The sequence below is a fragment of the Cydia splendana genome, chromosome Z, assembly GCF_910591565.1.
Source record: "Cydia splendana chromosome Z, ilCydSple1.2, whole genome shotgun sequence".
NCBI lineage: Eukaryota > Metazoa > Arthropoda > Insecta > Lepidoptera > Tortricidae > Cydia > Cydia splendana.
In genome coordinates, this window is record NC_085987.1 from 16176817 (window position 1) to 16190590 (window position 13774).

Sequence of the window (13774 nt, forward strand, 5' to 3'; positions counted from 1 at the left end):
GACAAGTAAATAATAACACTTCCACACGTACATTGAACGACGTTTTTTAATACATTTGCGAAAAAATCAAAATAAAACAAATATTGGTTAAGGTTTACTCGGGTAATTCCGAATGTCGAAAACTGTCGGATAATTCCGAAAAGAGACTTTTATTATGATGGAATTAAGGGTGATTTTCATCTAAATTTCGGAATTATCCGACATTTGGTAATACCCGAATACACCTTACATGAGTATTACACTTACAGTAACGAATTTTCACTTGAACTTGAATTGAATGATATTGTATATTATACAGATTTACATTGCAAAAATTAATCACATTAACTCATTTCATACAAAAACACTCTTACAGTTGCAATTTAAGTTAATTATTTTGATATAGACTACTAAATTTTAAGTGAAAATGGCGGTCGCCGGTTTTACTTTTTAATTTTTTTCAGCCAGTTCCATCCATCCAATAAAAAAGGATTTTAGTGAAACATCGTATTATATAACGTTTTATTTATATATTAACTCATAAATATTTACTTTATATTTTGTAATAATACTTTTTGTACGTAAAAAATGTTTAATGGCAAAATAAAAATTATATAAAGTTTTTGAACATCCAAACTCTTTGGTGTGGGTGGCTATCGATTACGGTCAGAATTAAATTTAAAAAAGCTGGAAAAGTAAAAAGCACTAGTTCGCAAAAAACAACTTTACGAACGCTAAACAGCTACGTAAAGTACTTTTTGAGCAACTGTATTAAAAATGTCATTTACAGGTTGGTGGGTCTTTCATGAGCGCAACACGCTTATACGCTCGCATTTCCCAAAGTAGGCGGGTTCCATCATTCAATACCAGCCTTCATTTAGATTTTAAGAAGGCTCATATCCATGCATTACCGCGAGCTCCCGAGTTCGTTATCACTCCACCCACGACTATCATCAAGCTTAGTTAATTTACATGCTAGTCGGAGAGCGGTCTCAAACAGTCACACATTATATTGACCACTAAGTATCACGCGACGTGGTCCCCGCGCCGAACATTTTCTAATTGTTTTGAGAAAAAAATGCTTTCCATATTAATAATTAGTGCATTATTTAGCGCAGCCAAATGCGCAAGCTACCAACGAGACGACAATAGCTATTCAACTTATTCAACCCCCTCCAATTTGTACGACGAATATGGACAGAGAAATTTAAATTTCGGAGATGACATTGCAGGGGTGCCGGGTGGTACCAGGTACCCTAATTCGTACCTAGACTCCTCCTCTTCCGGTTACAATGGTGTGCTCCAAGGGCCGAACAATAATTTGTACCCCGGGTACAGCACCCCGCGGTATGCACCAGGTTATGATAATTACGGTCAAAGCTACGGTCAAAACTATGGGCCAAGTTACGGACAAAACTACGGGCAAAACTACGGTCAAGGCTACGGACAGAGCTATGAGCAGCAAGGATTCAGTTCCTATGAGTTTCCATTTGTGAGGAACAATAGAGATTATTGCATAAATAGAGCGCCACAGACCGGCATCTGGGTGGAGCGCCTGATGGGTATGTGGTACGGCGTCGAGCTGGTGCAGCACCTGGCCGGGGACACCCGGGTCGACTACGGGAGGACTTGTATTGTCATACACATTTCGGAGCCTAAAGACAGGGTAAGTCATCATTTGTACTTGTTATCACAGCTTAATGGCGACTTTTATGTTGTTAAACCACACGAGGTAATAACTTTAAGTATTTCATTTTAATCCGCCTGTTAATAAATGTAGTACTTAAAAAAGACTTGTTAATTCTATTATTATGGTTAAGGAGGTATTCCCCTTTGGATATATGGATATTACGTATCATTTTATGACTAATATGTACTGAATCTGCAGTACAGTTCCATAAGTCTCGTAAAATAGGTACTGAAGTAGAACTGTGTCACTTTGGTACCTATTGAAAAATTAAAAATAAATACTAAATTAAATTATTTAAAAATTGCTTTCTTGGGGTTAGATATTGCATACTAAATTGTTGCCATGAGTAAGCATTTTACGTCAAAAATGTGACAGTTACGTAGAAAGTGGCGCCCTCATTTATTTTCTATTATTTTATGTCGCACTATACGAGTACCTAAGTAGGTGCAACAAAGTCAATCGCTATATAATTTCTGGTTAACCGCGAGTTCTCAGTTCGGGGCGAACTACTACTATTTTTAGAATTGCCTCAAAAAGCCTTTTAGTACACAGCTTAGGTTTCTGAATTTTTTTCCCATACAAAAAATTAAATGACTTCGCACTCCTAAGGGAGGAGGAATTGCGGGTCATAAATTTTGTTTTGACCTCTAGTATGCGTATGCCAAACAGCTAAACTGTACATAGATTAGCGGTTTTTATTTGCGTACACCTTACACTACAAGTTGGACCTTAAAAGCACTTTATAGTGAAGACTAGCGACCCGCCCCGGCTTCGCACGGGTTACACAAAACCTTAACAAATTATACACACCTAAACCTTCCTCAATCACTCTATTGATAGGTGAAAACCGCAAGAAAGTCCGTTCAGTATTTTTTGAGTTTATCGCGAACATACATAAGTATATATATATATATACATATATACATACAGATACGGAAGGGGACTTAGTTTTATAAGGTGTAGTGATTAAGTCATGTTTATAAATAGGCAAATGCATTATGCAATTCATAGTGTTAAATTAACTCTACTATTAAACAAGTGATATAGTAGAAGCGACGCCACGTGTTTTGCATTAGCTAAAGAGACGTGGAATATTCCTAACAAATATTTATTACCGCACTATACCTACGTTAAAAATGCCTGTCGCAATTGTTTTATGATTATTTACTGGGTACCTCCAAAAATATTAGCACTTTTAATAAATGTAGCACGTCTGACTTTATTTAGGTCAGATAAGTCCTAGTGACCACGAATTATAAAACAGAACGGACTGTAAAGCGCAATTCGCAACATACACACACAAGTCGACTTGCGGCGAAATAGGGTAACAATGACAATTAGAATTCATTCACATCTTGATCACGCGAGCCGCTTTATTGCTTTGCACTGTAGACTTGAGAAAAACTCGGTGCTACATCCCGTACCATTTCACAAAATCGGATTAATTGATAAAATTTCAATTTCAGTAAATAATTATTTAGAATAATAATTAATAATAACAATGAAAACATATTAAATCAGATACACATTCCTTCTAGGATAAAAATCTTACTTACCTACATAAACCCAAGACGTGATTAAAAAATATATGTACCATATTGATACGCTAAATACATACCTACGCGATATTTTTTTTGGCAAATGGCATAAATACACAAAACTAAGCAATTAATTATATTATGACCATTATTCTTACTATTAGATTAGTACTAACCCATGCATGCTAATTTTGTCACCTTCACAACACGAAGAGAAACACACAAATAAATATAGCAAACAACCACAAAAAGTCAAAACTCGCCACGTAGGTATTTCGTTTCTCCACGAGGTATCATCATAGGGAATGCTGGAGATGTTGACCCATTCCATAAATTAAAAAAAACAAAACAATGACGATTTTAAAGTAGGTACATATAATCATACCTACGAGTACATATGTACTTATATTCTAAATGAGTATATATTCTGAGTCATAGTTTATAGTCAAGCGATGCGTCATTGTAGTTCAAAGACGCAATTTCAAGGGTTCCGTAGAAGGTTTTAGAACCCTCATAGTTTCCTGTCTGTCCGTCCGTCTGTTCATACTTATGGCTGATGGAACGTGCCAAACTATCTTAAAATGAGCGAACCGGTGTGAATTGAGCTCAATAACCACTTGTAGGTATATATTAATTTACTGATACAGTCATAGTAATGATACAATCAGATGAGACCAGTCATAGTAATTTTACGCGGTGAATTAAAAAGGCACGGGGAACTTCTACATCTATTAAAGCGTCGTAGGGTCAAATGATAACATCAAATTGAGAGAGGCAGGCGCGCGCGCTTCGACTGTCAGTTGAGCCGCGATCGACGGAGTTCAACCAGATATATATGTTCGCGTACGCTAAAACTTATAAAAGAGTCAACTGATTGTACACCTTTATAGTAATAACCGAGTGAATGATAAACAGTGATAGTGGAAACAAAATGAATGTTACTGTGGCTCTACAGTTAGCTTTATTATTTTTCAATGTCGTGTTTATATTAGGGAATGAAACAAATGAATTTGTTGTTACTTGTCATAACGAACACTTCTATGACGATTTAGACATAAGTGAAATATTAGGCAAGTGGTACGTGGTGGAAGTGTACATGCATTTATCGCGACAGGGGGTTTACGTTGTGAACAAGTGTCCCGTGGTTACTATACTGAGGGTAGGTAGAGTCTTGCCACGATTGCTTTAGAAAATTTGAAAAATATAGCGATCTGCAAAATTGCATAGACATATTATGAATGGATTCATTCATAAAGTGGCCATGCAATTTTGCGGCTGGGTATAGCATAGGTACTTTAGTTCCTTTTCCTTCTAAATAAATTTCCTCATTTAAAAGTCCTGTACAGCGTAAAAGCTTATTTAAATTAATTGACGACCGGTCTGGCCTAATCGGTAGTGACCCTACCAATGTAGCCGATGGTCCCGGGTTCGAGTCTCGGCAAGGGCATTTATATGTGTGATGAACACAGATATTTGTTCAGTCATGGTTGTTTTTCTATGTATTTAAGTATTTATATGTATATCGTTGTCTGAGTATCCATAACACAAGCCTTCTTGAGCTTATCGTGGGGCTTAGTCAATTTGTGTGAGTTTTTCCTATAATAGTTATTTATTTATTAAACGTACCTACATAACTCCTTATAATTACCGCGCGCGGAAATCGCGCCGCCGCCGCGAGCCGATACGTGCCTGAGGGCCTACCGCGAACCACGTTCGACGTGTTGCTTCTCTATCGCACTTGTAAATTCGTACGTAAGTGTGACAATGAGGCAAAACGTCGAACGTGATTCGCGGTACGTCCTCTGTTCCGGGTGCGTCATCCGGCTGATTTGGCTAATCAACTCCCTGCTTCCGATCCGATGCGCATTTACTTATTTGCTCCACACCACAGGGCTTCCCTCACATTTCTGCGGTTACAGTCATTACGATTTATGAGTGTTTTTTTACATGTTACCAAGTTGTTTGGAAGTCGGACATTGTTTATCAGAAAAATAACCTTTCCAAACAGGAGAAGTGAAAAATCAATTAGTTTTCTTCTTGATACCCGCAGCCGATTATCTTTTTATTATAAATTATCATAGGTACTTTAATTCCTATTAGTTGATGTTTACCAGTCGCTTTTCGGTGAAGGAAAACATCGTGAGGAAACCGGGCTAATCCCAATAAGGCCTAGTTTCCCCTCTGGGTTGGAAGATCAGATGGCAGTCGCTTCCGTAAAAACTAGTGCCTACGTCAATTCTTGGGATTAGTTTTCAAGCGGACCCCAGGCTCCCATGAGCCGTGGCAAAAATGCCGGGATAACGCGAGGAAGAAGAAGATAGGTACTTTATTTCCTAATTTTTAAGATCACTTTAAAGGATATGTTTGGTTACCTCTATACTGGTTTTTATCCTGTAGATTCTCAAAAAATCAAAATAACGATTCTATAATAAAATTGTAATCCTCTTTCCGCCCCTTTTCTTAGTATATTATACAATCGTGATATAATGGAGAGCTTTTCACAACAAGCTTGCTGAGTGGCCTAAATAAGGTACGAGATTAAAAAGCTTGATTATATCACTATTGTATAGGTATATAAGTCCATTAACATAATGCTTTTCATACTATATAATTATAATTATAAATTATAATTTCATCTAAATAATTAAACAAAATTAGCAAAGTATCTCAGTAGATAAAATGATAGAACATAATTTTTAAGAAAAAAAAACCGACTTCTATGGGGCCCGGTGAAAGATTATGGTTTATGGTAGATGGTGCACTATGTAGAAAAGGAGGAAAACCACCCACTATTCTATAGGTATTTCGTTTCTGTAAGGGTCGTAGTTCTAGCCTAACCTAACCCACTTTTGTTCAGTTCTGTGAGGATCGCAGTTCAAACCTAACCTAACCCACTTTTGTTCGGTTCTGTGAGGATCGCAGTTCAAACCTAACCTAACCAACTTAACGGCATGCGGTGCGGTGTACGGGGGTTTGTTTGGGATCATCATACTTTATACCTACATTTTATGGTAGGTAATCATAGTGGTTTATTTATAGTTTAGGTATCATAGTGGTTTTCCGGGTCAAGGTCCGGGTCTGAGTCCGAGTCCGAGTCCGAGTCCGGGTCCGAGTCCGAGTCCAGGTCCGTGTCCGAACCGGATCTGGGTACGAGTCCGGGTCTGGGTCAAAACCAGTCCAAGTCAAAATCGAAATTCGAAATCACCAAACGTGTACTATATGCGTCGTTGAAGAGTTCTGTTCTGATCATCATCAGCAGTTCCACTTCATCAAATGCCACAGTTTTTAATGAAAATGCTTGATTTTCTGATGAAAATACAAAAATCTCTTTATGCATGCCTTTAAGATTTGAGGAGTTCCCTTGATTCCTCATGGATCCCATCATCAGAACTCGAGCTTGACAAAAATGTGGCATAAAAACTTAATTTGCTTAACAAACATAACGAAGAGGACAAATCGCCAAACGTGAACTATGCGTCGTTGAAGAGTTCCGTTCTGATCATCATCAGCAGTTCCACTTCATCAAATGTCACGTTTTTGAATGTATATGCTTGATTTGTTTATAAAAACACAAAAATCACTATATGTATGCCTTTAAAATTTGAGGCGTTCCCTCGATTCCTAATGAATCCCATCATCAGAGCTGGGTTTCGACAAAAACGGGACCAATCTGTAAGCATGTATATATATACAATCAAAAAAAGAATTTTCAAAATCGGTCCAGTAATGACGGAGATATGGAGTAACAAACATAAAAACTTTTTTTTATACATACAACCGAATTGATAACCTCCCCCTTTGGGATTTGGAAGTCGGTTAAAAAGACATCAACGAGCTTCTTTTTTGTTCTATCTTTTAGTTTTCTCCTCTCGACCGCGGCGAGACGTGATTGGTCAAATTAATTATAGTTCACTAAAGCGTTTCGTAATGAAATCATTATAGTCGAGTCGGGAGCACATAGTGAAAAGTATGCTATTAAAGCTTGGGATATGAAGTCATAATTCAACCATTAAAGTCGACGAGTAGAAGAACTCTTTTGTATTAAGTAAGCAGGTTGTTTTGTGTAAGTCTAAGATTTATTTGGTACTTGGGTCATTCTAAGTTAAGAGGTATTAACGGTGTCCATGATACATATCCATACTTTTCTTAAACAATTTAAATAAATTATGGTAATTTCCCTTAAAAGATTGCATTTCCTCTATAGACAGTCAATTTCATATTAATTAATTCATTCAGTTTTGTCACAATTGCACCTCAAACATGCAAAATGTCCCTCCCCTGGCCTGTCCCTTTGCAGGTTTTACAATAAATCAGTAATTTTATGGAGATGTAATTCCCATAAATCCGTTAAATTTGGTATACTTCATAAATTAAAATAAATATTGATTGTAATGTTATTAATAAAATCCTTTAAATTTTTCTTTTTCATAAAAAATATTTATGTTAAATTTTGTCCCCCAAATTCTATGTCTCCTACCCTGGCCATTATGTAAATGTAAAAATATTGGGTTTATGTTTTTAATTATTGCGATTTTAATCCCAATAGCAATGCATTTGATTCAACACTAACAACCAACCCTGCGACAGTTATCTTTTGGTACGAGTTTGGTACCGATTGTCAGTCATTTTGATCATTGACCTCTTTTCTTGACAATGTTGTTTTATGAAAGTGGTATCTCCCCTGGTCAGTTTTATTTCAAAATTATTGATATAAATACTTAATTGTATTTGTATATTTACTATAGTTTATGCATAGATTATATAAATACTTTATTTGAATTATTTACAATAAATACTTTCACAATTATATCTGATTTGACATGAAAAAATCACTCCCCTGGCGTCTTTCCCCTGGCGCATAATTTTATGAATTCTTGTTTAAATGAACCATTACACTTTAATTTGCTCGTATTTGGAAGACGGCTGGTCAAAATTTCGATTTTGTTTATGTTTTTAAAGAGATCAGGGGAGAGACCCTTTTCTCTTTATTACATAGAAAAGTACGGTCTCTCTCCTGGTGTCTTCTAAAATGGTAAAAAATTAATAAAATGACTGATCAGCTTACAAATATTCATAAAACAGTTGTTTCAATAAAAATATTGTATAATTAGATCAACATTTTAACATTTATGGTGTGCCACTTTTTCATATAAGCGATTACCTCTTAACTTAGAATGACCCACTTATGATATTTTATTAAGGATTAATTTTGAGGACATAGACCGAATGTAAGGTCCTGACCTTTACTCCTACGCGAGTTGTCTGTGTCACGAATGGCATTGAGGAGGTTAACTAGCTAACCTACTTTATCTCCGTGATCCCGCGCCGTTAGCACTCATGCGCTTAACTACATTGATTGCACCATAGTGCTTTGAGGAAACAAAAGGACTTACTTGAAAGAAACGTGGAAATGCACTTTGGAATTAAGTACTTAGGTAGTAGGTACTTATAAGTAACTATATATGTAGTTACTTATATGGATCGCGCGGTTTACTGATTAGGATGTAAGCAGATTTCCAAATAACTTGATTTTCTGAACTACCTGTTAATTGATTACACTTGCCATTTAGAACCTATTGTTTGGAATTAGTCACGGAAAACATTAAGTATAATTTATTACCTTACCGTAAACATCAAATAGCCATAATGTGATTTATTGCCAAAATTATGGAAATCAACTTTTATATTTATTTAATTTAACTTCTTAACTAAGGTAGGTATCCAAATCTAAATAAGTAGTAAGTATTTAGAATGTGGAGGTACCTATTAATTAATAATAGGTATAGCTACAGGCTACCATAAAAGCAAAACAAGCAGTTTTTTTAATTGCGGGATCCTTCGAACCAGTATTTGGTCTGATTCCGGGCGACTGTCACCTTCATGCTGCAGTCGATTAGTCTTACATGATGCCGCTCGTTGTGCGCGACGGCTGGTGATCGATCGTCTTAGGCCGTCATTGTCAACACTATACCACTTAGCAATGGTTGACGTACTTAATCATATAATCATAGTGTTACAGTGTGAGAACTAAAAAAAAAGTTGACTACGAACGCTGTAAAGGTCTCGAAACGTTGGGATGTATTTTAAATTCATTAGTTACGATATAGGTACCTACAATCCCTTAAATATGTGACTGAAACTAAAACATTAAAAAGTCGGATTACGCAAAATTAAGGATTCCGTGCCAACATACTCGTACACACTAAGATTACCATATGAATAGATATAACATGCGCCCAAAATGCGATTTTAACGTAGGAAATTTGATTGCAGATCCATTCACATAGGCAGCTGCATCACGTGGAGGCGCTGAACGCGCAGTTCCGCCAAATGTACCGGCACCTGCGGCTCGTGTGGGACGAGGAGGGGCAGACCGTGGAGTACGCGCTCTACTTTAACAACAACTCCGCTGGCTACTGGCAGGCCTTCGGCGGCCAAAATGGTAACTATTGTTGTGTTTTTACTGAAATGCTGTGCTCTGAAATGTTACTGAAGCTTATTCCATCGCAGCCATAATGTGTGTTTTTTAGTTTTAAGAAATGTTTTTTTTTAATTATGGTCACTAGAGTTAGACTAAGAAAAGTCTGCAGGGATTTTGATAGCCCACGCAGTGGAAGTGTTATTTTAAACGTCAAACTTATATGAAATGATGACGTATAAATAACACTTGTACTGCGTGGGCTATCAAAATCGCTGCAAACGTTTCTTGATCAACTCTAGCCGCCTGAAAATAAAGATTTTTTCACTTCATGTTCATTCATTACGTCATATTATCATGATTAAGTATTATAATTTTTCTAATTTTCTGCGCATATAAACGGTGTTAGCTTGATCCCTAAAGGATGTTTCACTTTAGACCGGGCCGTGTCCGGGCCGGCATTTCCGGGGCACCGTTTTCTATGGAGAGCATCACGTGATCACCTGTCATGTCATAGAAAAGTAAGCGCCGGAAGCTCCGGCCCAGATATGGCCCGGTCTAAAGGGGCCCACGGATTAACAGTCCGCCGGACGGTATCGGCCTGTCAGTTGTTCGGAACTGTCAAAATTTTGTTCTAACGGACAGGCCGATACCGTCCGGCGGACTGTTAATCAGTGGGCCCCTTAACGTGTGTTACCCTTAATTGTGAACACGTGCTTCCAATCTGTAGTGAATATATTGTTTATTTAATTACTTTTTTCAATATGCTCGGCAAAAGAGTGCAATTGCAATATACAACTAAGGGAAAATCAGCATGTCCTTTCCTCACACTGATCGATCACACTGAATAATTAAGGTGTCGCAGTGAAATAGCCTTACTAGATACTTACCCTATTAAATATAATCATACGGCAGTGCAATTAATTTATATCTGAATCATGTTATTGACCGAACCGTTATTCAAATATCCAATTAATGTAAGTTTATTAGGCATTTACGCTTAGGCGAACGGTTTTGACACATATGGAATTATTTATTATGAAAAACCTTTTCAACACGTTGAAAATATTTAGTAGGTACCTAATAAAATGTACTGCAAGCAAGTGTAGATTATATTACTTAATGTACTAGAGCTAGTGCAAAGTATGATAGTGATTATTATAATACGTAAACGAATTACGTTTTCGCACGGTGTGTATTGTACAATGTTTTACAGTACATATGGCGTATTATTCTTAATCCCGCCCTAGGGCGGTAAAGTAGCACCATATGTACTTTAAATAAATTTATAGGTTGATATGACAGAATGTCATTCTCACAAACATATTATTGGTCATTAAGTCATTAAATTGTTTACGGTCTGTCATATCAACCTTCGATCATGCCGTTTTTTGTGAATTGATCAGTAAATAGCTTTGCGATGTTTTGTTTAGGTACCAGTAATTAGGTCACTGTCTGTAAGCGCAAGAACAAAGCAAATGTTTATAAATGTTGGTGCTTGTAAATTATACACCGTGATTTTTTACTCCGTTAATTTCAAGCGTGCTTTCCTGAATTTCCTGAGCTTAAACTAAGTTAATTTCTCAAAGACATCGGTATTCTAATTACCTTTAATTTTGAAGATAATCAATAATTTACTTTTATCTGATAAGGCTCTTACGAGCGTGTACACTGGCCCTAGGGCATGTTTACATATTGATTAGGGTTTAGTACGAGCATACAATTGCTACTAAACATCTACAAGCAACACAAGTTTCTCAGACTATCGATAACAAATAACAATGACAATTTATTTATTTTTATATTATGACGGTGTTACAACATATTTGAATGTTAATTTACGAAAGTTAACTATGCCCTTTAGTTTCCTTAAATGTACTTAGCTAAGTTTACTATCCTTGTGTGTAAAATTGACGGATCGAATTCAAATTCATTGATAAGCACATATTAACCTCGTGCCGCCCAATGTGCAATACATTGTACAAAGTGACACTCAGCGTAACTGCCCAGACTTTAGAAATTAAATTCAGAGCTAAACGCCCAGTGTACAATACGTTGTACATAAAAGTTTATCAGATATCAGTTTTAAATTTTCGCGCTAAATTAGAATTCACCTAGAGGTCGTGAATGGTAGGTTCATTGGCGACTATTTTGACAGCTGACGTTTGACAAATATTCATAGACAAGTATTATACTTTCGCAATCATTCAAACATGCCGCCATCGCGCACGAATAATCTTGATTTATTAAATGAATCATGAGTTCATGACTTTTTTGGTTTTGAGACTGACATAAAAATTATTCTTAATGTTTGTTTTATTAAAATATACTGTTATTTTTTTACAAAGGCACTCATCAATATTTTTATTCCCTAATCGTGAGATTATGTACATCATATTGCACACTGGGCGTTACTGTTATAAAAATACATAAATAACCTACAACTCAAGGTTCTTCTTTGAGAATTAATTTTTAGGTCTGCATGATGATTTACTTGTTGAATACAAGCTGGAAGACTTTTTGCCATCACGTAATAAAATGTACGGTCCTGAATACCAACTTCCTGGTGATAAACCAAATATTTACAGTCTTAGTCAAAAAATAAAGTTTCGAAGAAAGTGATACTGAAATACAGCAAACATAATAACTTATATAAATAAAAAGGATATTAAGTTTTATATGTTAAGCAAGTTGTTTAACTATTTTTCGGAGCATTTTATATAGCATTTTAGTGTCAGATATGAAGGTTAGCATACAAAAAAAGTGGTCCTTTACCAAAAAAAAATTTTTTTTAATTTGTTCTGCTTATTATGTAACTACAAATAGTCAGAGGCTGCGTTATAGCAATGTTTGATTACGTGCCTTAAAGTTTAATAAAAGTTGATTTAAAAAAATAATTATATTATTTATAACATCAATCAAAAACCCAATGTGCATTTAAATGAACAAAAGATACGAAGGTGGAATTCAGTTTACTTTATTCATTTTTATTCATATATACCCAGAAGGAAAATAAAAAAAATCTTGCTTGAGATTTCATTAAAAAAAAAATGTTTGAAGTGTGTGGGCAGTTACGACATCGAAATTTTATGGCTATTATATTGCACACTGGGCGTTTAGCTGATCTTGCGTTTTTTTTCTTGGGTGGCACGAGGTTAAATGAAACTTTTTATTTGCAGGTTCATTGAGCCAGCGCAGCACATACCGTCAGTTCACCGGTACTGTCCAAGTACTGAAGGCAGTAAACGACCACTTGGTCCTAAACTTTTGTCAAGAGGGCACTAACGGGCAGTCGGCCGAGCTGTACTCCGTGCTGTTCTCGCGCGACCCGCTCAGCATGACCCGCTGGGAGGTAGAGTCGGTGCACAGCCTCCTCCAGAACAAGAACCTCTCGGTGGCCTCGAGGAGGATGGTGTGCGGCAACGGTGCACAAGCGCCCGCCTACAGCCTCCTCCTCTCCTTCTTGACCTGCTTATTTGCGTACATTGTGTGTTCGTCGTAACGGATGTGGTAGTCATATTCGTATGTTACATCAAAGTTAAGAATTTTAATGTATTTATTCTATACATACATATGATATATTTACAAACATCCTTTTAGCTCGTAAAAAGGTTTGTTAAAGACTCCGATTACATACATAATATATTTCTACCGTGACGTTTTTATTTTTACTACTGTATGTAACTTCTTCATTGAATTAAAATTATCAATTTGTCATTTGCTAAAGCAATTTTTTTTTATGTTACATTGAAATAAAAGTATTAAAAACGGTTACTAAGTTGGAATGTACTTCTAATCTTTTAAAAATCGAGAAGCACATGCGAAGCTATTTAAAGGATTGAAAAATAAAATTTGCTACCAACTTATTTCAACGTCATAGAGTTCAATATTGCTTGGCCAAAATATATCTCGCACGTGTGGGTTGGTGGGTGTCTAAGTACGAAGCCAAATGCCAGTTCAGTGTCCCCCTCGCGTAGTCGATGACGTCATCTCCGCCCCCGGGAGGCACGGGGCTGTAGGAGTGAGGTGAATTCACTTGTATAGAATATATCTTTAGGTATTACCTTGGTAAAATTAGTAATAGTAATTGGAAAATAAGCAGCAAAGGCCGTAAACACAGTATGTATTACTAGGGAAGTAGGGAAAGCT

The 13774-nt window shown here is 36.4% G+C and overlaps 1 protein-coding gene across 1 annotated transcript; it reads left to right on the forward strand.

Annotated features, from left to right (window-relative positions):
• Positions 1-861: 861 nt before the first annotated feature.
• Positions 862-13276, forward strand: LOC134805130 (uncharacterized). Its single transcript, XM_063778430.1, has 3 exons — positions 862-1645; positions 9481-9649; positions 12805-13276. Exons 1-3 carry the CDS (start codon positions 1058-1060, stop codon positions 13125-13127), a joined length of 1080 nt encoding a protein of 359 aa, XP_063634500.1. The 5' UTR covers positions 862-1057; the 3' UTR covers positions 13128-13276.
• The last annotated feature ends 498 nt before the right edge of the window (positions 13277-13774 follow it).